The sequence below is a fragment of the Globicephala melas genome, chromosome 2 (assembly GCF_963455315.2).
Source record: "Globicephala melas chromosome 2, mGloMel1.2, whole genome shotgun sequence".
Lineage (NCBI taxonomy): Eukaryota > Metazoa > Chordata > Mammalia > Artiodactyla > Delphinidae > Globicephala > Globicephala melas.
This window is the reverse complement of record NC_083315.2, coordinates 129702362-129728045: the sequence shown is the minus strand read 5'-3', so window position 1 is coordinate 129728045 and position 25684 is coordinate 129702362. Positions and strand designations below refer to the sequence as shown.

Here is a 25684-nt window from a genome sequence, read left to right as displayed (position 1 = left end):
GTACATTAAGAAGGAATGTTCTTAAATAGTTTTAATAGATATCTTCTAGGGGATTTAAAGTAAAAAGAATGTAAACGTAGTAGACATATATTTTGGCTCTCATTTCCACGTTAGTGGTTTTAATTGCTATTTGAGTGTTAATTGTACATCTACTCTAGGTAGAGAAAGATAAAATACCCAGTTTAAAATAAATGGATTGGATAATGTTTGAAAATTAATTTTAGAATCCTTAAAAATGACAGCTTAGCATACACCATAAATATCTATTAAACTTAACATACTTAGTATTGCATTTTCCAGATATCTTTGATATCTTTTGCAAGTATCAAAAATTCATAGTATTATTAAATCAATGTCATTATATATCATCCCCTCTCATGTTTTTACTAGAAGGAAATAGTAAAGTATTAGTAAAATCAAACATGGAAGTAATGCCTTATATTATTCTTTTTGCAGATTTTACTTCATTCATTTATTTAATGAATTCATTCAGAAAAACTCTGTTGAACGCCTACTCTTGCCAGGTATTGTCCTGGGCAACAGAACACAGCGGTGAACAAAATTGACTCTCCTGCCCATATGCAGCCACAGCTGATGATGTCTTCCAGTTTCAGTGTACTTAGAGTTGGCATCTCTTTTGTCATGATGTGCATTTTTTATATGTCAGCAGTAGACTCTCTACCAGAGCTGAGTCCTCAGAAATTCTTCAGTACATTGCAACCAGGAAAAGCTACCTTAGCTTATTTTTGTCAAGCTGGTAAGTATTTTTTATATTCTAATATGATTTTTGTGATGTTTCTATTGCTGTTTAATCAATATGCTAGGAAGAATTTATTATCAGGATTAATAATAGGTGCTTTAACGCTGCTACTATAATATGCCTGCCTGGGTTTCAATCCTGACTTTGCCACTTGACCTGCTGTGTGACCTTGGTTGAGTCACTTAGCCTCTCCACGTGTCTTTTTTGTCATCCATAATGAGGAAATAGTGTGTGCTTTATAAATTTATTGTGAGGATTAAGTGACTTTACTCATGTGCTTAGTCCATAGTAAATACTAGATAAGAATTAGCTGTTAATAATATCTGAATTTCATCATCATTTCTGAAAGTAAACTTTTGGATATTTTTAGCATGTAAATATTTTAAAAGTGTTTTCAAACTTTAAATATAGTATTAGTAATGCCTTAGTTTAATACTCTGCTTTAGCTGTACCATTAATTATACTGAATTGATTAATATAACTATTGAACATAACTTATCATTATCATGGTTCCATTTAAGTTGTTTTGTGCCTTAAAAAATACTATTCTTGGAATTAGTAAATGAAGTGACTTCATATTTTTGTTGGCTCCCTTATTACAATTGTGATTTGAAAATGGTATTTTAAAATCATTTTGAAAATTTTGTACCTGTGTGTTGTGTATATAGTATTAAACTTGGAAAAGTAACGCCAAATGTGCCATTTAAATTAAACATTTATCCAGTTTATGTTTAGAAAGCATTTAAGGTCACTTACAAAGTGAAAATATGTCATGATAAAAATATTAGAAATAAGAGTAATGAGGCAATAGGAAATAAGGGTACAAGAATTTGTAACTAGGTTCATTTAGTTACTTGATTATTTGTTGTTGCATACTAGTTGGGCAAACTAATATATTTCTTTTTCAGTTTGCAGCTTTGGGCTTTAATTTTAAAAATTCATCTTTCCTAAGGGGCAAGTCATAAAACATTCATAAAACATTTCTTATTTTAGATTCTCCAAGTACCTCTGTATTTCTTGAAGAACTGAATGAGGCTGATAAACCTCTCCAGGACTATGGAATTTCAGTCACAAAGGTAGAAAGATATTTATGTTAATAAATTACTAGTGACAAACATTTTACAACTGTGTGACCTAAGACTGAGTATCTAAAAATACTACATTGTTTCACATCTTTTTCCAAACTGGAAAAATAGTTTTTCTACCTTTTTTTTCATAAGAATAAACAGAAGTATAGTTAATTCCAGATTATTGTATAAATTATAAATACAGGGGAAAAAAAGCTACTTAAAATTCTGGAGCTTAGAACTTTATTTTGTAAACCATTCTATTGGGGCTATGGTGTCATTTATTTTTTCAATCTTCTATTTAAGTTTTTTTTTTTTGCCTGACAAATATATCATAATAGATGTCCATAATTTAGCTATTAAAATTTTTCTTTTAACACAAACTGAGGTACCAAAATTGAAGTAATTCAAGTGTTTTTTTTTTCTTTCCTATTCTTCTAAGTCTTTATAATTGCTTATGTTGTGGGTTCTCATATTTATTTTTAGAAAAAAGTTAAAACAACCTAATTTGGGACTTCCCTGGTGGCTCAGTGGTTGAGAGTCCGCTTGCCAACGCAGGGGACATGGGTTCGTGCCCCGGTCCGGGAAGATCCCACATGCCACCGAGCGGCTGGGCCCGTGAGACATGGCCGCTGAGCCTGTGCGTCCAGAGCCTGTGCAAAACAACCTAATTTGAAATTACATACTTAATTTTTTTCTCAAAAAGTGTTTGAACTTGCCATGGAGTATTATGGAAAATTTCCACATGCATCATGGTTTAGATAGCTACAGGAGCCTTTCATTTAGTTTAAACTTAGAATTTGTACCTCAGAAAACGGAATGATTAGTAACCCAGTGATTATTAAATTCTTTCAGATTAGTGTCTCCCTGACTTTCTGTGTACATTTATTCTTTCTTAGTTCATTAGCCTTCCTCCTTTGAGAGATGGCTACTGTCCCTCTTGGTCCCTGAAGCTAGAGTTCCCAGGGCAGGAAGCATAGAAAAGTTAACTGTGACTTTTAAAGAGAAACTGTTCACTCTCACCGCAGAACACTTCTGACACCAGATGTGTGTTTTTCATATGAAGCAGTTCTGACACTAACAACCCAGAATTAGCACAGACCCCACAGGTTAAGGGCCCAGTCCTATGAGATGCCCCTCACTTCAGATGTCAGTCACAAGGAGTGAGTGGGTCCCCAGGCTCCCTACGACTTCTGTAGGACTTGGCTCCAAATGGCGGTTCTCACAACCCCCTCCTCAGGTTCCATAATTGTCCATAATGTCTCACAGAACTCAGGGAAAGACTTTACTTACTATTACTGACTTCTTATTAAGGATATGTCAGGAATAGCCAAATGGAAGAGCTGTGCGGGGCAACATCTGGAAGAGTTTCAAGTGCAGGAGCTTCTATCCCCGTGTGGTTTGGGGTGTGTCATCCTCCTGTACTTGGATGTGTTCACTGGAAGCTCTCCACACCCTGTAGTTTAGGGTTTTTATGGAGGTTGTTATGTAGGCATGATTGGTCAAATCATTGGCCGTTGCTGATTAACTCCATCTCCAGCCCTAAGGTGGGGAGGTGGGGCTGAAAGTTCCCACCCTCTGATCTTTCCCTTGTCTTGCTGGTAACCAGCCCCCATCTTGAAGCTGTCTAGGGGCCCCCAGCCACCAGTCATCTCATTAGCATGCAAACAGACACTCTTATCACTCCCAGAGATTCCAAGCGTTTCAGAAGCTCTTATATTTCAGGTTAAAGACCAAATATTAGAAGAAAAGATACTCCTGGCACTCTATCATGCAGGAAATTACAGGGTTTTAGGAGCTCTGTGTTAGGAACAAGGGGCAAAGACCAAATATATATTTCTTATTATATCATGTTTATATACCTCAAAAACCTCTTTTTTAATGTCAATTCTGTTTTGTATAGAGGTCTCAGTTAACTTTGAACCACTGTTTATACTCTGGAATGATAATGGCACTCATCTTTAAGGAGCTTTGAATCAAAATCAAAATTGAAATTTAGAAACAAAATGCTAGGTTGGTATGATACTCTAAAGGGATAGTCATGCTGTTATCTAGTAACTAATAAACTAGTAACTAGTAACTGTGTGTCTAGTAACTAGAGTAGAATATTAAGGTTCATGCCCAGGGGTTACCTTTATGAACTAACAGTTTGTAAAGCTTTTGCAGTTGAGGACTCTTAAGCTATGTGGAAAGGAGACTGGGTGAAAGAGATAGACCTATATTGAGTACCTAGCTCAGTCCCTGGTGCATAGTAGATACTCAGTACTGTTTATGAGATTGAAACGAGCTTGCTATATTTAGTCTTTTATTGGATAGCAAAATGGCTAAGACCCCAGTCTCTTTCTTTGGAGAGTATATATCCAAAATGGGGCGATAAAACACATTCACAGACTTTTTTCTTTTTTGGCCGCGCTGCACAGGTTGTAAGAATCTTAGTTCCCCAACCAGGGGTTGAACCTGGGCCCTTGGCAGTGAAAGTGAGGAGTCCCAACCACGGGACCGCCAGGGAATTCCCATAGACCATTTTAATAACTAGCAGAACTTGGTCATTATAAAAAGAGATACAAATAAAATGCTGTAGAGGTTTAAAAGAAAGAAATCTTACATGATCATCAAGGTGGAAGGTCATACTGTGGTATTGGGAAAGACTTCACAAAAAGTAGCATTTTGAGATTGTCTTCAAAAGTTAAGATTTCAGGAGACAGACATAGATGAAGAAAACACTAAAATATAAATGGACTAAGTGTTCCAGTTAAGAAAAAGATTGTCAGGCTGGGAACAATAACCAAACCTAATTGTAAGCTATTTAGAAATGCATCTTAAAATAAAGGCTTTAGAAATTCTTAAAGCAAATGAAGGAAAAAAAATATATATCATGCAAATAATAACCAAAAGAAAGCTGGTATGACTATATTACTGTATCAATGTAGATTTTAAAACAAAAAACCTTTGTCATCCTTTCTGTCATAACCAATCCATCATTAAGTCCTTCAAGTTCTGCTATCAAAACTTTTCACATCTGACCACTTCCTGTACCTTCACTTTTACCCCCCTACCCTTGTCTAAACTGTCCTCACTTCTCCTCTGGGAAACCACAAGCCTCCTATTTGGCCTTTCTCCTTTCACTCTTGTCTCACTGAACCCTTCTCCACATGTAAGTCAGATCACATTGCTGCTCTCTCAGAAAGGCTTCCCATTACAGTTATACTAACATGGAAACTCCTCTTTGGACATTTAATTCCTCTAATCTCATTTTCTGTTCTTCCACCTTGCTCAGCTTGTTCCTGACACATGCTAGTCATCTTTCTCTTACTTGGACCTTCTAGGTGTGTATTTCCATAAGGCCTTTGCAGGTATTTTCTCCTCTGCTTAGAACTCATCTCTTCCACATATTTGTATATTTGTATGCATCACTCCATTACTTCGGTTCTTTGTGCAAATGTCACCTCCTCAGAGAAGTCTTCTTTGATGACTTACCTAAAATGTTCGGTCATGTACTATCCCTTTAATAGTGCTTTTTTCTTTATAGCCCTTAACATTGCATACTAATTAGTTTTTTTTTTTAATGGTCCGTCTCTACTTTTAGAATGTAAGTTCTAAAGATAAACATTTTAATTTGGAACTTAACTGTACTCCTAGTGATGAGAACAGTGACTAACATATGGTAGGTGTTCAAATGTGTGTTGAGCGGGTGAATGGATAAATCTGTCGTCATAATACCAACCATCCCCTATGCTCTGACTTCTAAAAATTAAAAAAAAAAACTACATACACTAAAATTCACTGTTTTTGGTTATGACCGTACTCTTTTAATTCGAATTCTCTATTCCTCATATCTTTTTTGAGTATCGGTTCTCTTTTAGTAGCTTTTTTCTATAAAACAAATGTAGCTTTCCCACTTGTCACTCTGCTTTCTCAAACTCTGTTAAAATTAACTTGAACAGCAAAAACAAAAAAGCCTCATCTAAAAAAAACCAAAAAAACCCTAACTTAACAAAATCCAAAACAAAATACTAACTGTTCTTCTTCCAGACTTAGTTTTGGTAAGTTATGTCGGTGGCTACCCACTTGCCCCATCTAAAAACCTCTTCATCCTCTTTATCTCTTGCCTTCCCCCATCTATCCCATGTTGCATATTACACGCTCAGTCTTCTCCCTAGTTTTACTTACTGTATTTGTGGAAAGTCGCTTGAATGTCTTCTGTCCTTTTCTGCTTTACTACAGGTCCCAGTCATCCCTGACCTGTACGGATGGGATACACTATTAACCGGCTTCCTTGCCTTTGTGCTCTCATGTCTTCCATTGTATCTCCATGTTGCTGCCAGGATTGGCCTTATGTTTTTCACATAGAGTCCTGATTGTAAGCTATCAAGGGCTGTTGTGGCTTCTCTAACATCATCAGGGACTCAGGTTCATTCTTTCTGTTGCACCATCCTTAGCAAAGGTTTCTTCTTTAAAGATGCCTTATGGTCCATGATGACTGCTGGTGCCTACCTGTCTTGTCAGTTTTTTTTTGTCAGAAAGAAGTGGGAAGAGCAAGAGTATCTATCACTCAACCCCCTTTTAAGATCCTTCTAGGCATCCCAAACCAGTGACTTCTCCTAACATCATTTAGCCAGCCTTAGCTGTTGGGGGAGTCTGGAAAAGTCTTTTAATGGGGCACTTGCTTTTAATGAAATTCTGTTAGTGATGCAAAAGGGTAGCATGGATTTGGGGTTAGGAGCCAGCAATATCTGCTATACCTGTGCTCCAGCTACTGAGATGCTTTCGTGGTCCCAACTTAGCACCACTTCTGTGCTTCCTGGCTTTTGCTCATGATTTTCTTGTCCTGCCTTAATTGTTTCCTTCCTTTCCTACCTCGTTATCTTCTACTTCGTTCATCAGATTGAATTAAATCTTAGGTATAATTAAATATAACTCTTAGGTGTAGGAACAGTTCCTTTCTCCGGGTTACCTCAAGCACTTGAATAAGTGAGCAATTATAGCATACAAATCAGAAAGAAAAGTAAAAAAAATTTGATCTGGAGACAAACTGTAATGTTTAATTTTCCTTTCTGTTTCCCTAACCAAGAAACTTGACCTTTTGATATGTACTCTAAACGTTAAATATAATCTTTTAAAGGTTAATTGCGTCACAGAAGAAACATCGAGGTACTGTGGAAGCGAAAAGAATGTGATGAAAGCATATTTATTCAGGTAAACTATTTTTAGTTTTTTTGGCTCAGATGGACAAACATAAAGCTATACTTCTAGAATATTCAAGTATATAAAATATCACTAGGCCAGAATAAAGGTGTATGTAGTAGGGGTCATATGAAGCTTAGCAAGAAGTCTAACTAATAGATTTGTTACCTCCACTTCGCTTCCTAATCTGTAAATTGAGGAGATTAATACCTACCTCACAGGATTGTTTTGGCTATTAAATGAGAATCTTATGTAAGCTCTGACGGCAAAGGCCTGGTAAGTGAGCACTTAGCAGATTTAGTGTTCTAAGTAGGTATGTCAGGTCCATATTCGGGTGGGAAATAAATGTACTTTATTTTTGAGGGATCTGCAGATGTCCAGGTTATGGATTCCTCCGTTACTTGGGTCTGCTAATCTGAGTTTTCTCAAAATCCTTTCCTCACACTCTTGGGATTTGGCCTAGGAAGTGGGGAGAGATCCTGTCTCCTCAGGGACCTACTGCTGAGGACCCTTCTTTCTGTCTCCTGCTTGTCTCCTTCCCAGCCCATCTGGGGAATCTGCGTGTGCTGGGAGGAAGCCTGGTTGGGACTCCTGTTGCTTCCCAGTCTTTCTGCCGGGCCCAGGGCCTAAGCTTTTCAAAGTCAGTGTATCTGTGCCTGTGTGTTCAGTAAATATTTGAGTGTGTATCATGGCCAGCACTCTGGTAGGTATATCGGCTAGTGGATAAGACACAGGCTCCAAGAACTGCCAGAGCTTCCAGCCTGGTGTGTTAGAGAGACAAGTGAATTGAATGCTAAGGAAATATTTCTGTAATGCTTTTTAAAACTTTTTGCAGGGGTCACATATTACTCAGAGAATTCCCAACCGATACCTTGTTCGATGTGGATGCCATCGTTGCTCATGTTCTCTTGTAAGTACAGGGGATACCCATTTACTTACTCGTTATTTATCTGTTGATTTCATTTTAGACAACCACAGTCCATTACAATATTTTAGGGTCTTAGCATTATACTTGTAAGCATCAGTTTCACACATATTGCTGGTCTGTCTTCCCACACAGAGGATCTAAAATGTCTTGAATGGCAGAGGATACAGAAACATGGAGATATTCTGTATAAAAGTAGGAGGTGGCACAGCACGGCCACCTGGCTCATACAATCGCTCTTGCCTTTGATTCTGTCTGTGGAGTGAGGATGTTACCAGGACAGAAGCTCATCTTTGCTATTCTCACTAGGGTTTTTGAAGTATCTAGCCTCCTTTTCACCCCAGCCTGATTTTTTTTTTTTTTTTTTTTTCCGGAGTCTGTAGCTCCGTTCCTGCTCAGTACGTGCAGAAACATTTCAGGTGTTCCCAGCACGCGCTGAATGTTTATTGAGAGAGAGTGAATCTAATTTAACTTGCCTGGCATGGAATCTTTAGGCCTGGGATTCAGCCCTACCTGGGGTCCACTCCTGCAGTCTCTCCTCAAATGAAGTAGTAGTATCTTTGGTAACAGAGCTAGAAGCTATGACTTTTTCAGGACACGAGTTTACAGGGACTTTTCCAAATTAACGTTTGCTGAGACCTTTGCTGACCTTGACTATCTCTGTTTTCTGTGTGGCTCCCATCTTCCTCCTCTTCTTCTACCTGATTCTCGCAAAAATGGTGTGAAAGTTAAGTTACAGGAAACTCTAAACTTGATAGGTGACAAGTTGTGGTTATCACATGTTCCAGTACTAATAATATATTAATAACAGTCTTTAGAAATCCCGGCCAACCATGGACCCTGAGGCCTGTGGACTGAGCAGCCAGTTGTAAGGCATGAAAGATGGCCTTTTGAAGAAGGAATTCCAAAGACCTGTTGGGCTGCCTTGGAAGCCCTTTCCTGGGATAGAGAAGGGGTGGCTATCTTGAGAGTGAGGGTCATGAAAAGCTTAGCAAAAAGTCCAAGTCATAGATATATTTGTTCTCAAGAAGCTTACTCGTTTATGCTTTTTACAGTGGATACCCAATGACTGTCTTTGACCCAGAAACAAGGGTGAAGAATCAGAGAAAGAAGATTCTTTAAGGGATGAGGGAGGGGAGACTAAGGTTGTCTTTGACAAGTCTGACAGCAAATCCTGGAGCGGCAGGTCCATGCTGGGCAGCCTGATGACAAGGTGGTTTCGAAACAACTGGGCCTTAGATGTGGAGAGGACGCTGTTACCTGAACTGGGTATCCTGTGGGGCTTGTGTCATTCAATCCTGCCATGGTGTCCTATTCCTTGTGCTGTACTAATGCTGATTTATAGAACACTAATTCCACAAATAGAGTATTCCCCACGTTCCTGCTATGTGCCAGACACTTGTAAGGCACTGGAGATGCAAGACAGCGTAAGATGTGGCTCTGTTTTCTAAGAATTTAATGTTTTGTTGCAGAGACAGATATGTAAACAGAAAATATGTAGGAAGTGAAATAGTAGAAGTACGTCTGCATATGTCCACAGGGTAGTGAATAGTTCCTTGTGTCTAGAATGAGGGTGGATGTTTGTTAAGAAGCCTTCCTGAAGGAGGTGGCACCTGGGATGAGTCTTAAAGGATAAGCGGGGGTTTGCCCGGTGAAGAAATGGAAGGTGGAAGAAGCAGGGGAAACTGTGAGCCCAGGCAGGGAGGTTAGGACAGTTTGGAGAGGGTAGTTTTTACTGGAGTCTGAAATGTGAAGCAGGAGGTGAGAGCAGAGAAGTTGGCATGGGGTCAGAGGAAGGGATCTTTGTTTACCACGTGAAGAAGTTTAGGCTTTGGGGTAGCCCCTGAAGGGTGAGGAGGCCAGCTCTGGGCCAGAATCCTTGTGTGATCTTTCAGACCCAACCACGGGCAATTACAAGCTTTGCCCAGCAGGCCTCATAGGGGAAAGGTGCTCTCCCACACCAGACTGGTGCACAGCCAGAGCATTGCAGTTTTCTAGAGAAAATTGAGGTCCAGGACTCAGACCCCTCCCCTTCCCAATCCCTCGGACCCCTCCCTCTCCCATCCTTCTGACCAGACTGGCCTTTAGTCCCAGGTGTCTCCATTTGGGGCCTCATTATCAGGGACGTGGCCTGAGGCACCTTCCAGGTGCTTTGCCAAGACCTCCTTATCACAGGTCTTTGGCTAAACACTTTCTCTGCTTTAACTCTGTACTTTTCTTCTCCTCGCCCTTCACCTGCTCAGTCCCCCCACCATTCCACGGGTCCATAAAGAGGCAGGAGCCTTCTTGGAATGAGATGATTCCCACGCCCACTGGCCCCGGCCTGGAGCTGTTCAGTGGCGGGGGATGGGAACGGAACATCGTGGAGGCTGTGCCTCTCCTTTTGCCTCTTGCTTGCACTGTCGCAGTAAGTGAATAAAGGCTTGGTTGTTACTTTTAGTTTGGCTCTCTGTCCTAAGTGACCACTTCAACACCTGCTTGCTCAACTGCAGGGTTGTAGGCAGATAAGTGATGTGATCAGAGTAGCACTTGAGGGCTCTTTCTGGTGGGTGAGAGACAAATCTGTGGGGTCCAAGCACATGTAGACACCATTGTGTGGCTATTGTGCAATCTAGGGAAGTAAAGATAGCAAAGAGGGGGTTTTCTTTTTAATTCTTAGGAGGTAAAATGAACCGGGCTTGGTAACGATTAATTTGATTAATCCCTGATCTCTTCTTTTCCTTCCTTCCCATCTCACTCTACCCCACATCTGATCTGATCACCATCTGAAGTAGGCAAGGATGAAGGGCAAATTTACAGGAGAAAATGAGTCTACGTTAACAAGTTGGATGCCCATCTTACCTGAGTCTTGAGTAGGCAGCTGTAGGAATTTGCACCCCTGGGGAGTGTTGTCAACATGTAGGTCATCTAGGGAACATCCTAGGATAACACCAACATATAAAGGAAGAAGAAACTGAGCAGGAAAACACAAATGTCAAGGAGGTAGAATTCCAAAGAGGCAATGCCCTCATTTTTGTTTCAAATGTAAGAAAACTGACTTGTGGAATACAGTATTTTACAAAAATTTTCAGTAATGATATTTAGAATCTTGAAGAACTGTGCTAAATAGTATGCCATATCATAGCTGTACCTTGCAAATTGCCACGAGGAAAAAAATGCCTCTCAAGCCGTCACCCTACTTCTTTGTGCTAAAAGCATCAGTTTGAAATAACCAGTTCCTGGCAAGCAGTTCCTCCCTTGTACTCTTTTCAGTTGTATACTATTCCTAGAAATGGAACTGAACTGTTGCTTGATATCTTTTGCCCACTTTTCTATCATTTTTTTTTAAAGGGTGATTTTGTCCTAGAGCTGGTTATTTCTTTTATTTATTTATGGCTATGTTGGGTCTTCGTTGCTGTGTGCAGGCTTTCTCTAGTTGTGGGGAGCGGGGGCTTCTCACTGCGGTGGCTTCTCTTGTTGCAGAGCACGGACTCTAGGCACGTGGGCTTCAGTAGTTGTGGCACTTGGGCTTCAGTAGTTGTGGCTCACAGGCTCTAGAGCACAGGCTCAGTAGTTGTGGCGCACGGGCTTAGTTGCTCCGCAGCACGTGGGATCTTCCTGGACCAGGGCTCAAACCCATGTCCCCTGCATTGGCAGGCGGATTCTTAACCACTGAGCCACGAGGGAAGTCCTCTATCATGTTTTGAACTTTTATTCTTATTAATTTCTAGGTGCTCTCCTTATATAAAGGAGACACAAATTGTACATTTTCCTGTTTGTCATTTATCTTTTGAATTTCCCTATTTTGTTCTTTTAAATATCATCAGGTCAAATTTATCTTTTTTCTTTTGACTTCTGGATTTTAAGTTGTACCAAGGTCTCCCTTATGCTCTTGTTACAAAGGACTTCACTTAAAGAAATTAAGACTGTTTTATACAGCAGTTTTAGGATTACAGAAAATTGAACAGATAGTCCAGAGAATTCCTCCTTTCTCCTCTGTACTGTTTCCTCTGTTAACATTTTGCATTGGTGTGGTACATTTGTTACAATTGATGAATCAATACTGACACATTATTATTAACCGAAGTGCATAGTTTATGTTAGGGTTCACTCTGTGATGTACAGTTCTATGAGTTTTGACAAATGTATGATGACATGTATCCACCATTATAGTAGCAAACAGAATCGTTTCACTGCCCTGAAAATACCCTGTGCTCCACCTATTCATCCTTCCCTTCCACTCCCCAACCACTGATCTTTTCACTGTCTCTATAGTTTTGCCTTTTTTGAGTGTCATATAGTTGGAATTGTAACCCAGAAAAAGAGCTCGTGTGTCAGTTTCACAGAAAGCCAAACTCTGACAGCAGGTGTTTGCAGCAAAGTAAGGGCAGCAAAGTAAGGGTTTACTGCAGGGCGCCAAGCAAGGGAGTGGGTGACTCAGATCCACTCCAGCTTGGTCTTTGAGTTAGGGGGTTTTTAAAGGGAAAGAACAAAGGAGCTGGGATTAATCATTGTCTAGTGACATTTCTGTGACATTTCCTAATTGTAGTTTCAGGAGTCAGGATACCTATGGTTTATTAGCATCTGGTCTGGTGGTCCATGACCCTAGGGTGGGTCTGTTAGCTCATCCTGCCCTGGAGAAGCAACTTGTGTCTGTACATTAACAATAAGTTATGAACCACAGCAATTTTAGTACATTAATGCACTAAATGTTGTCGACAATAGCAGTTTTAGTCATCTGACTCTGGTTGATTACTGTTCAGTTAGCACAGGATTGAAGTCAGAGGGGACAAGAAAGGGAATAAAGTTTTGGAGAGAGAGCTTAATCATCACCTTGGCAGGGGGACTTGGTTTTAGTGGGGGCTCGTTTTCAGAATCATATAGCATGTAGCCTTTTCAGATTGGCTGCTGCTTCTAATTAGCAATATGTTTTTAAGGTTCCTCCATGTCTTTTCATGGTTTGATAGCTCATTTCTTTTTATTGCTGAATAATATTCCATTGTATGGATGTATCACTGTTTATCTATTCACCTGTTGAAGGACATCTTGGTTGCTTCCAAGTTTTGGCAATCATGATTAAAGTTACTATAAAGTTCATGCGTAGGTTTTTTTGTATTGATGTAGTTTTTCAACTCATATGGGCAAATACTGAGGGGTGTGATTTCTGGATCATATGGTAAGACTATGTTTAGCTTTGTAAGAAACTGCTAAACTGTCTTCCAAAGTGGCTGTATCATTTTGCATTACCACCTACATTGAATGAGTTCCTGTTGCTCTACATTCTTGCCAACATTTGTTATTGTTAATTTTTTTTTTTAACTGTAGCTATTCTAATAGGTGTGTAGTGGTATCTCATTGTTTTAATTTACAGCTTCCTAAGGACAAAGGATATTGAGCATCTTTTAGTATGCTTATTTGCTGTTTGTATATTTTCTTTGGTGGGGTATCCGTCAGATCTTTTGCCCATATTTTAAATGTTTTTTTTTTTTCTCATTGTTGAGTTTAAGAGTTCTTCTATATATTTTGGATACAAGTCCTTTATCAGCTATATGTTTTGCAAATATTTTCTCCCAGTCTGTGGCTTGTTTCTTCATTCTCTTAATGGTGTCTTTTGCAGAGCAGAAGTTTTTAATAATAATAAAATCCAACTTTACAATTTTTTTTCTTTCATGGATCATGCTTTTGGTGTTGTGTCTAAAAATTCATTGCCAAATCCAAGGTCACCAAGATTTTCTTCTATGTTGTACATTTAGGTCTATGATCCATTTTGAGTTAATTTTTATGAAAGGTGTAAAGTCAGTGTCTCGATTCACTTATTTGCATGTGAATGTCCAGTTGTTTCAGCCCCTTTTTTGAAAAGAGGAGCCTTTCTCCATTAAACTGCTTTTGCTCTTTTGTCAAAGATCAGACTCTATTTATGTAGGTGTATTTCTTCTCAATGTTTTAACTGTTCAATTTAACATTTAAATCTTTGCTTTGTATGGAATTTAACTAGGTAAATAGTATGAGCAGTATATTAGTCAGGTGGCTAAATAATTGTCCCAACACAACTGAAATTAATCTCAGTTTTCAAGGTGTGATTTTTTTATACTAAACGCTCATATATATTGGGGTCTACTTTGGACTTTCTGTTTCATTAATCTATTTTTTTTTTTTTTTTTACTAGTACTGTTGCTTTAATTACTGAGGCTTTATAATGTATTGTAATATCTGAAAGGTCCAGGCCCCTTCATGTTTCTGTTTCTAGAATTGCATTTTTGTTCTGTTTACATGTGACATTTAAAATTAGCTTGTCTGGTTTCTTCCTCTCCCTGACTAAATCCTACTGGCATTAAATTTATAAGTTATTTTAGGGACACTTGACATCTTTAGAATGAATCTTCCCATCCCAGAACCAGATGTCTTTCCATTTATTCAAGTTTTCTTTTGTGTTCTCTAGTAGTGTTTTAATGCTTTCTTCATATATGCTTGGACACTGAAATTTATTACTGGGTATTTTATATCTTTTGTTTCTATTGTAAATGGGATTTTCCTTCCATTATCTTCTAATACATACACACTGATAAATTTTTATGTGATCAGTGATCCACAGTTACACTTGAACTTTGCTTCTTTGTAAACAGAAAAGATCAAGGTTTTAGACAATTTCTTAGTCTCAGAATATAGAAAAATTGCAATTGGGGAAGAATTAAGTTAGTAAAATCTAAGACTAGAATAACAAGTGTAAACTTAGGGTAACCCTATACTAAATATTTACGGAATTGTATATTTTTGAACCATCATGGCCAATTAAGTAGTGTATTTTTGGAGGACATTTAAAATATTCCTAAAACATCATTGATTAAAAATATCCTGAGTAAATGGTCTACTAACATTTTTAACACATTGATTTTTCAGGATATATTAATGAAATAAACCAAGTGTTTAGAGCATAGCATTGTTCTGTGTGTGTAAGAAAGGGAGTGTTAAGTCTAAAACTCTGAAGGGTCTTCGATGTTACCCTCCTTGCATAATACTTGCGGAAACACCAAGCCTCTGAATCAGAAATCAGACACAGCGGTAACAGCAATCACAGTAACATGGTAGTACTGGATTTGCCGTACCCAGTTCTCCACAGAGCTACAAGGTGAGAGCCATACGCTTAAATCTGTACTTACAGCAAGGTTTGGAGAAGGAGAACTTAAATTATGAATCTCTGAGTTTACATAGGAGCTGGCAAATCTGCTTTTTCCTTCTGAAGATAGAGTGCTTATCTTTTTCTCTGGAATTTAAACAAATTGCTTGGGGCAGGAGAAAAAGTTCTCTACCCCTAAATATAAGCATTTAGCTCCAGGGAAGATAAGGAAGGTTTTATTACCTTTGAATGGGACCAGGTGGCTCCAGAGAAAAGGAAACAAGATTAGAACATGAAGAGATGTTTTCCATCTTTGTGTACTGCCAATTTTCATCTTCAGGAGACATGGACTGTATAGGAACACTGAGAAATCTAGGAGGGATAGTTTTCTAACGGAGACATATATAAATATTTATTTATGGCATATATGTATTTGGTATAAATATTTCAAAGCTTCACAAGAACGTGATTATTGGTTTACGGGAAGGGAATGCGGAAGCTGGGATGGGGGGAAGGAGTTGGAGGTGGACTTTTCACTCTTTAACTTTTTGTATACTTCTTGTGTTAGGAGTCCTACAAAAGAGTTAAAATTTGCAAAATAAATAAAATTTAAAATAAAGGTAAGATTACAGATTTATAGTCTACAAATTCTCAGCTCTGTTTTCTAAAATATACATAGTCAAAACCGATGGGGCTTCCCTGGTGGCGCAGTGGTTGAGAGTCCGCCTGCCGATGCAGGGGACACGGGTTCGTGCCCTGGTCCGGGAGGATCCCACGTGCCGCGGAACGGCTGGGCCCGTGAGCCATGGCCACTGAGCCTGCGCGTCCGGAGCCTGTGCTCCGCAACGGGAGAGGCCACAACAGTGAGAGGCCCGCATACCGCAAAAAAAACAAAAAAAAAAACCCAACAAAAAACCGATGGAATTGTGTGGTTTGGTAACTGTGAGGAAAATTTCACTTCCCAGCTTCTAGATTGGATTAACAAGGGTAATATTTAGAAAAAGAAAGTAAAGTAACAATCTTTATTTGTTGATTGAGAATACCATATGTAACCAGTCTGAGGCAAGTCAGATGGAGGTGTAGAAGATTGAGGCACTGTAATCTCAAATGTGCTTTGGAATGATATATGAAGAAGTCAGGGTTTATGGAGGATTTATCCGTTGTGTGATCATAGCAGTTTATCTTTTCTGATTGCTGGTTTTCCTCATCTCTTAAATGTTAAAAATTGCACTGTCATTAGATTTTTTTGAAGATCAAATAACGTAATACATCTGAAAATATGCTTTGTGTTTTACCGAGCGCTCTACAAATGTTAGTCGCTTTTTTCTATATAAATGCAGGAAATCTCATTTTGCAATTAAGAAAAAAAGCAATCCAAATTCAAATATCTACCTGCCGTTCTGTTGCACACACAGTACTAATAGAAGTGAGTTCATGCAAGTCCGTGCTGTGACAGTTGCTGGGAATGTTTGCCATGAGGCAGCAGTTGCAAAGAAAGGCCGTTTCCCCCCTAGTCATTGTTGACTCATGGAAATCATCAAATGATATTGATACAAAAAGGAAAGACTGTGCAGTACTGTAAGAAACAATGAAATCTCAATAACTCTTTATTAAGGTGTGCTAATTGATATTCTGTGATATTATTTTGTCAAGTGGAAGATTTCTTTCCTTTTAAGTTAATGTACTACTGACGATAATATGAACTACAAATATTATGGTAATTATTTTCAACTATCATAATTTCTGCTAGTAGTTTATTTTTAACACATTATTGCAGAGCCTGGGTTTTGAGCTTGGATAGAACTTCTGGGGAAAGCTCCTCTTGGAGGTGTCTTCCTTTAAAACTCCTGAGCTGTGCTCAAGCTGGTCCCTTCCTAATAGGTTTTGAGCTATTGCTCCTTCCTTTATCTCTATCAGATTTGTTCCTACACAATATTATCAGGTGGGTTCCTGTTTGATAGTAACATACTGGGAAATTGTAATAAAAAATTACTTGCCTTGGATTTGAATTCCTCACAGCTCTATGTTAATTGGTAGTAATGGTTATATCCCCAGACTGTGCCTTCTTACACAAAGTCCTTCTACCAGTGCATAACATCGTGTGTGACATGTATTAAGTGTTGAAAAATATTGGATTGATGGATGAATGAATTGGGAAGCTTCACTTTTTGGTTGTTAAAAATTGGAGGAGCAGAAATCTTCTTATGTTATAAGCCCATAAGATTGTTTCTGGTGTTAAGAATTTTATAAGTGGTAAGCTAGTAGGAAAATATACAGCGTATGACAAAAAGACTTAGACTGATGTTTTTGAACTTTGTTATTGTACTCTCAATTCAAATTTCAGAGATGGCTTCTGTTTGTTTTTTTAACTGTATTAATTTAGAAGATGCCTAATGAAACATTTTGGGATATTTCATTTTATACATGGATCTACCTAGAATACTATACAGTCATCCCTCAGTATCCAAGGGGGATTGGTTTCAGCACCTCCCACCCCTGCGCCTTCCTCACCTTCCGTGGATACCAGAATCCCCAGATGCTCAATCCCTCATATAAAATGGTGTAGTATTAGCATATAACCTATGCACATCCTCCCGTATACTTATTTTTCATTTTTTTTGCAGTACGCGGGCCTCTCACTGTTGTAGCCTCTCCCGTTGCGGAGCACAGGCTCTGGACGCGCAGGCTCAGTGGCCATGGCTCACGGGCCCAGCCGCTCCGCGGCATGTGGGATCTTCCTGGACCGGGGCACGAACCCGTGTCCCCTGCATCAGCAGGCAGACTCCCAACCACTGCGCCACCAGGGAAGCCCACTGTATACTTATTTTTAACATCTTTACTGGAGTATAATTGCTTTACAGTGGTGTGTTAGTTTCTGCTTTATAACAAAGTGAATCATATATACATATATACATATATCCCCATATCTCCTCCCTCTTGTATCTCCCTTCCACCCTCCCTATCCCACCCCTCTAGGTGGTCACAAAGCACTGAGCTGATCTCCCTGTGCTATGCACCTGCTCCCCACTAGCTATCTGTTTTACATTTGGTAGTGTATATATGTACATGCCACTTTCTGACTTCATCCCAGCTTACCCTTCCCCCTCCCCGTGTCCTCAAGTCCATTCTCTATGTCTGCGTCTTTATTCCTCTCCTGCCCCTAGGTTCTTCAGAACCTTTTTAAATTTTTTTTAGATTCCATATATATGTGTTAGCATATGGTATTTGTTTTTCTCTTTCTGACTTACTTCACTCTGTATGACAGACTCTAGGTCCATCCACCTCACTACCAATAACTCAATTTCGTTTCTTTTTATGATTGAGTAATATTCCATTGTATATATGTGCCACATCTTCTTTATCCATTCATCTGTCAGTGGACACTTAGGTTGCTTCCATGGCCTGGCTATTGTAAATAGAGCTGCAATGAACATTGTGGTACATGACTCTTTTTGAATTATGGTTTTCTCAGGGTATATGCCCAGTAGTGGGATTGCTGGGTCGTATGGTAGTTCTATTTGTAGTTTTTTAAGGAATCTCCATACTGTTCTCCATAGTGGCTGTATCAATTTACATTCCCACCAACAGTGCAAGAGGGTTCTCTTTTCTCCACACTCTCTCCAGCATTTATTGTTTTTAGATTGTTTGATGATAGCCATTCTGACTGGTGTGAGGTGATACCTCATTGTAGTTTTGATTTGCATTTCTCTAATGATTAGTGATGATGAGCATTCTTTCATGTGTTTGTTGGCAATCTGTATATCTTCTTTGGAGAAATGTCTATTTAGGTCTTCTGCCCATTTCTGGATTGGGTTGTTTGTTTTTCTGATACTGAGTTGCATGAGCTGCTTGTAAATTTTGGAGATTAATCCTTTATCAGTTGCTTCATTTGCAAATATTTTCTCCCATTCTGAGGGTTGTCTTTTCGTCTTATTTATGGTTTCCTTTTCTGTGCAAAAGCTTTTAAGTTTCATTAGGTCTCATTTGTTTATTTTTGTTTTTACTTCCATTTCTCTAGGAGGTGGGTCAAAAAGGATCATGCTGTGATTTATGTCATAGAGTGTTCTGCCTATGTTTTCCTCTAAGAGTTTGATAGCATCTGGCCTTACATTTAGGTCTTTAATCCATTTTGAGTTTATTTTTGTGTATGGTGTTAGGGAATGTTCTAATTTCGTTCTTTTACAAGTAGCTGTCCAGTTTTCCCAGCATCACTTATTGAAGAGGCTGTCTTTTCTCCATTGTATATTCTTGCCTCCTTTATCAAAAATAAGGTGACCATATGTGCGTGGGTTTATCTCTGGGCTTTCTATCTTGTTCCGTTGATCTATCTTTCTGATTTTGTGCCAGTACCATATTGTCTTGATTACTGTAGCTTTGTAGTATAGTCTGAAGTCAGGGAGCCTGATTCCTCCAGCTCTGTTTTTCTTTCTCAGGATTGCTTTGGCTATTCGTGGTCTTTTGTGTTTCCATACAAATTGTGAAATTTTTTGTTGTAGTTCTGTGAAAAATGCCATTGGTAGTTTGATAGGGATTGCACTGAATCTGTAGATTGCTTTGGGTAGTATAGTCATTTTCACAATATTGATTCTTCCAATCCAAGAACATGGTATATCTCTCCATCTATTTGTATCATCTTTAATTTCTTTCATCAGTGTCTTATAGTTTTCTGCATATAGGTCTTTTGTCTCCTTACGTAGGTTTATTCCTAGGTATTTTATTCATTTTGTTGCAGTGGTAAATGGGAGTGTTTCCTTAATTTCTCTTTCAGATTTTTCATCATTAGTGTATAGGAATGCCAGAGATTTCTGTGTATTAACTTTGTATCCTGCTACTTTACCAAATTCATTGATTAGCTCTAGTAGCTCCCGTATACTTTAAATCATCTCTAGATTACTTATAATACCTAATACAATGTAGATGCTGTGTAAATAGTTGTCAGTATATGAGAAATTCAAGTTTTGTTTTTTAGACTTTTCTGGAATTTTTTTTTCCAAATATTTTCCACCTGCAGTTGGCTGAACCTGCAAATGTGGAACCCATGGATACTGAGGGTCAACTGTAATTAATTTAGGTAAAAGTAATTTGTCTGTCTCTCTCCTTCATCTCTCCCTCTGTCTCCTCCTCCCTTTTTGCTTTTTTTTCCCCCCTAGGAGTTTTAGTAAGGCAAAATAGAAGGTAACTTTTTTTTTATTGGGTTGTTTAGAATTTGAATAATGGCAGAAATATGATATAAAAGTGGTCTTTTTTTCTGAATAAAGGCTGAGCAACCTGCTGCTCTAAAAGCAGGGTCAGGTGGACTCCTGAGTTCTTTTTTTTTTTTTTTTCTGACACCCATTCAGTTCTTGGCCATATATCTTATCTACCTAATGATTGTGTTAGGAGGGTCTCTGGAAGAGTATGCCAAGGAAAAGGAAGGCCTTTCTGGGGCAGGAAGAGCTCCCAGGTCAGAGCAGCCTCAGGCTGTTTTACCCCATCTATAGAGCAAGAAAATCGCAAGACAGACTTTTCCTTTAACCCATTTCTCCACTTTGGAACTGGAGTGGAGGAGCACAGGCTCATGGAATGGATCCTAGAGATCCCTAGATGTCCCCATATTCTGGAAGTTAACATTAAAAAATATATTAAAGTTAGGAAGCCATTGGGAGCAATCATGGAGATCGTGAGATTATGAATGTCATTAGTTTTGGTATTATTACCTCTTGGATAATGACTCTTTAATGAGCTTTGGGCATTAGGCAAGGTAACCTCTTTAAGGCCCATGACCTTATCTGTAAAATGGAGTTAATGATAGTACTGATCTCACATGGTTGCCATGAAAATTAAGCACAACTGAGTGTATTGTTGGGTGTTCTCAGTTATAAGCCCCAGAATCTGGGTCTGACTGGCTTAAGCAGAAAAGGATTTAGAGCAGATGTAGGAAAGCTCAAGCTCACTAGAAGGGTTGGAAAACTGGACTCCGGTTTATCTGGCTCTGAATTATTTGGCTCATAGTCATGACACGGAGCTAGTCTGCGGGGGACTGCTGCATTACTTCTAGGCATTGGATGCCACAACTTGCATTGCTACCACTACAGCTGTCATTAGCACTATTGTCATTCCTGCCTTCAAAGCTGACTGTTGCTGCTGCTGCTGCTTCTGGAAATAATTCTGCACTGCTCCTGATTCTTTACATCACTAGCTCCCAGTCTGGGATGTCAGATAAGTGATTCTGGGTCATATAGCCTAGCAGCAGGGAGCCTGGAAAAGCAATTTACAGTATTAGTAGCTTGTATGTGGGGACTTGGGCTCTGCCCACCATGAAGACTTAGAAAACTGGGAATTCCCAAAGCAGAAGAGTCAGGCAATCCCAAAACTGATAAACTGCCACTACTTATATAGTACTTAGTACTATGCCTGACATGTGGGAAGTGTCCCCCCAAACATTGGCTTTTATCAATTTATATTTGCTGGTCTTTATTGAGAAAAAAGGTTAGGGATATTTCTACTCCTAGGTTAGATTTTTGAAGCAAATGGATTAGAGCTGCTAGAGAAGTAAAGGTAAATGGATGGATGTCATTCCCAAGCCGAGAATTTACACGGCAGTCCAATTACTTCACTAGATGGTGTCTTCCAGCAGTTTTGAAGTAACTCAAGGGTAATTCTGGTCTTGCTAGCCAAAACGTATAAGTAGCCAGTAGCCCAGATCGCCACTGAGACTCTGTAGCTATTCATTAGTTGCCTCCCTTTTTACCTGGTTTACCATATATGAGTGGTCAGTAATAACATAGTTTAGAAAGTTACGGGCAAAGTGTCAGAAGACCTGGATTAGAATCTCAGCTCTATCAGTGACTACTGGTATGACCTGGAGCAGGTTACTTAATCCCTGAGGTTCTTTCCTCATACATATCTGTGTGTGTGTGTGGTGTGTGTGTGTGTAATAAAGAATTTTCCAAGAATATCGTTGAGGATTTAAATGAAAACATGTGAAAATATCTAGCAAATAGTGAGTACTGCCCAGTAAGTATTTCTTTTAAAAACAAAACAAGAGCCCTGGGACGTATAGAAATTCAAGTTTTACATTTCTTTTAAAAAGTTGAAATCTGTAATATATAGGTAAATATTTAAGCAGTGTAATTTAGGGCAGCCATTTCAGGGTGCTCCCAAAGTGACAATATTTTTATAATAATACTAAGACGTTTGCCTTTTTCACTTTCCTTCTTTTATGAGTGCGGTTTCTAGAGGCTACATTTTGTGTTGTGTGTGTGATGTCACAACAGAGTGAACGAAGAAGCAGATAAGAGAATCCACCTGTCTTCTATTTAGTCCAATATTAAAGAGACTTGCAAACATGTAAAACAAGGCCACTCTTTTCATTAGATTTTTCTTTCCTTTTGGAAATTTAGTTATTTTTAATAAAAAAGTGTTATGTTAATATGCAATGGTGTTTATTCTTATTTTTTAAGGGATTAATAAATATTTTTAATTGCTATTTTAATTTCTATTTTGGCAACTATTGATAAATGTAACCTACATAAACAAAAGCCCTTTGAAGAGCTCAATAATTTTTAAGGGTATAAAGGGATCCTGAGACCAAAAAGTCTGAGAATTGCTATATTAGTGGAAAGAGCTATGTTTTCCGTAAGAGGAAACTATGACTGACTAATTTATTGGAGTGAACTTTTGCTTACCTAAGTATGTGGAGTTGGAACAGCTTTCAAAAATTCTTAAAGTTTAGCTTAACAAAAATACGCACACACATGCACACACACACACACACACAGATATGCATGTGGAGATTAAGTGAAATTAGTTGTTAGTGATAGAGAATTTATATAGAAGTAAAAAATTTTTAAATTCTTTTGGATGAAGAAATATGATGAGTTATTCTGATCTATACATTAAAAAGATGATTTGGGGGACTTTTCTGATGGTCAGTGGTTAAGACTCCATGCTCCCAGTGCCGGGGACCTGAGTTTGATCCCTGGTCAGGGAACTAGATCTCACATGCCACAACGAAGATCCCGTGTGCCGTAACTAAGACCCGGCGCAGCCAAATAAATAAACATAAATAAATAGAGATTATATTAAAAAAAAGATGATTTGGAAGAACTGTGGTCAAGTGGAAAGATCACTAAATTAGGAGTGAGAAGACCTGTTCTATGTTCTGTTTCTGGCTCCTCAGTTCAGTATATGTGTTTTTGAGTAAGTGTTTTGACTTGATCTTCTGTTTCTTCAAATGAAGAATGGCAATAAATAATTCCTGCCCTATGTTTTCTGTCATTCATTCAACAAATACTTATTGAATACTTACAGTGTACCAGGTTCTATTCTGTTATGGGTATAGTGATAAAATATGCAAGGTCCCTGTCACAAGAAGGCAACAGTTTAATGAGAGAGGCAGGGATAAACAAGTAAAAAAATATATGTGAATAATTATAAATTTGATCCTACAAAGGATTAAATAGTGTGAAATTCAAGAGGAAAATGCCACAGACCTACTTATACAGGACCGACAAGGGAGGCTTCTCTTAAGTCAATGATGTTTAAGCTGAGACCAGATATATGAGAAGGGAACAGCTTTCAACAAAGAGAATGGTGTGTGCAAATGCCCTGGGGTGTTGCCTAAAGTAGGGTAGACATGAGGAATAGTAGTACAAAATGATGTTGGAGAAGTAGACAAGGCTTACCATTCAGGGCCCTATAGGCCATGGAAAGATGATTTCAGTATAGATGTGTGAAGGGCTGAAATGTATCCATGGCTGAGAGATTTGTAAGGGATTATTTGTCCAGAATAGGATGCTAGTAAATACAGTTTAAATGTATTGAGGTGGTTGTGACGGAGGATACGCACACTGTTTCTCACAAGTGTCCCTGGTTAATGTTCTTAGTGACAGACTAATGATTTAGAGGGTGATTTTAATTCAGACTTGAAATGCTTAGGTTCTTCCTATTGAGAGTTTGTTCAAAAGATTAAATTTCTTTTTTGATTAGGTTCTTTAACCTACTCAAAATATGTATTAAACAACTAAGTACATGTCAGATTTTTCTACCAACTACATCTTTATTTATTTCAGTGCTCTTCTTTTTAATGAAGTAAAATATATTACCACTCTGGGGGACCTTCAGAACACAGAAAATGCTCTGAAAGGAAAAGCAAACATTGCATTCTCATATGTCAGAGCCATTGGAACACCAGGTATTTATCAGCTTTTACATTAATCTTCGTCATGCCTCTGTACACGTGTGTTTATGTTGAAGGACTTAACATAGTGTATTTTGACCACAATCTTAATATTTTAAAATAAATTTAAAGTGTCTTTTACTATTATATTTTCTTTCTTCAAACAGGCAGCATAGTATAGTGCTTGAATGAGAACTCTGGAGCCAGACGCCTAGGTTAGACTCCATGTTCCACCAACTACTTACAGTATGACCTTGGACAACTTACTTATTTAGCCTGTTTCCTGGTCACTAAGGTGGTGAAAATAATTGTGCCTACCTCTTAGTGTTATTGTGAGGACCAAGTGAATTTGAATAACTTAAAAAGTTTCCTGGTGCTCTGTGTCAGCTATTACTGGTTTTTATTTCCTTACAGTCCTCGTGGTACCTGATACAGTAGTTTATAGTATTTGATAAATGTTGTTGACTGTCTTGGCTTCCTTCTTTACCTTGGTATTTGCTGTTTATGACATATTTTTCTTGATTTTTAAAAAATCTAATTTTGACAGCATCACCTTGCGCATTCATAGGTAATTTTGTCATAAAGAAGTTTTTAAATGTTTCATGAACAAATTATAGTTATGCTTTCAGGATTTTTACTTGTTAATGGTTATAACTTGAACATGTTAATATAAAATGTTGTTAAAGACATTTAAAAAATTATATGTACTCTATGAAATAAAATCATTTATTGGAAATTTCAATTTTTATACACATAAAGGCTTGATGGCTACACAGTATGCCATTGAACTTAATGTACTTGTAAAATAATGCTCCAGAATCAGCCTGTTTATTGTTTACTTTTCAAGGCCCCTCAGGTTATTGTATTTTGTCCATGGTTTGTAATTGTAATTAACGAGAGGGATGAGCTATACAGGGAGCCAGAAATCCCTGATTTATATTTTAACAGGGTCGGTCTGACTTCTGGGTTTGGAATAGACTAGAAGGAGCAATAGTAGAATAAGGGAGAAAATCGGGAAGTTACTGCAATCATGCAGGCAAGAGATGGTGGTAGGTGGCTTGGACCAGGGTGTTAGCAGTGGTGGTGGCAATACATTTGAATTTTAGCAGTAGTTTGGATGTAAGACTAACTGAGTTTTCTGACATATTGGTTGTAGAATGAGAGAAGAATAGCAGAGACCAGGGTGGCTCTGGGATTTTGGCCTGAGCTATGTGAAAGATGAAATTGCTGATAACTAAGGTGGGGAAGAGTGGAAATAGACAGTTTGGAGAGGAAGCTCTAGAATCCACTTTTGAACATTATACTTGTGGAGTACCCATTAGACAGCCAAGTACAGATATCAACAAGGCAGTGGGATTTTACTAGTCTGCATCTGATAGTGGGGATACAGACTAGGGATATAAATTTTTGACGTAAAGTTGTGAGGCCAGAGAAGACCGTGAAGGGAGTGAGGCTGGATGGAAAAGAGAAGAAGACTGAACTCATTAGATACTTC

General features: G+C 38.4%; 1 protein-coding gene across 6 annotated transcripts in view; it reads left to right on the top strand.

Annotated features, from left to right (window-relative positions):
* The window catches only part of TXNDC16 (thioredoxin domain containing 16), a 113575-nt gene that overhangs the window by 7249 nt on the left and 80642 nt on the right, over positions 1–25684 (top strand). For all 6 annotated transcript variants that reach the window (XM_060293619.1, XM_030854981.2, XM_060293617.1 and 3 more), the window contains 5 exons: positions 457–757; positions 1754–1836; positions 6950–7023; positions 7847–7921; positions 24083–24204. In XM_060293619.1, coding sequence (XP_060149602.1) covers positions 580–757; positions 1754–1836; positions 6950–7023; positions 7847–7921; positions 24083–24204 — 532 coding nt within the window. In that variant the 5' untranslated portion in view covers positions 457–579. The remainder of the gene's footprint in view (positions 1–456; positions 758–1753; positions 1837–6949; positions 7024–7846; positions 7922–24082; positions 24205–25684) is intronic.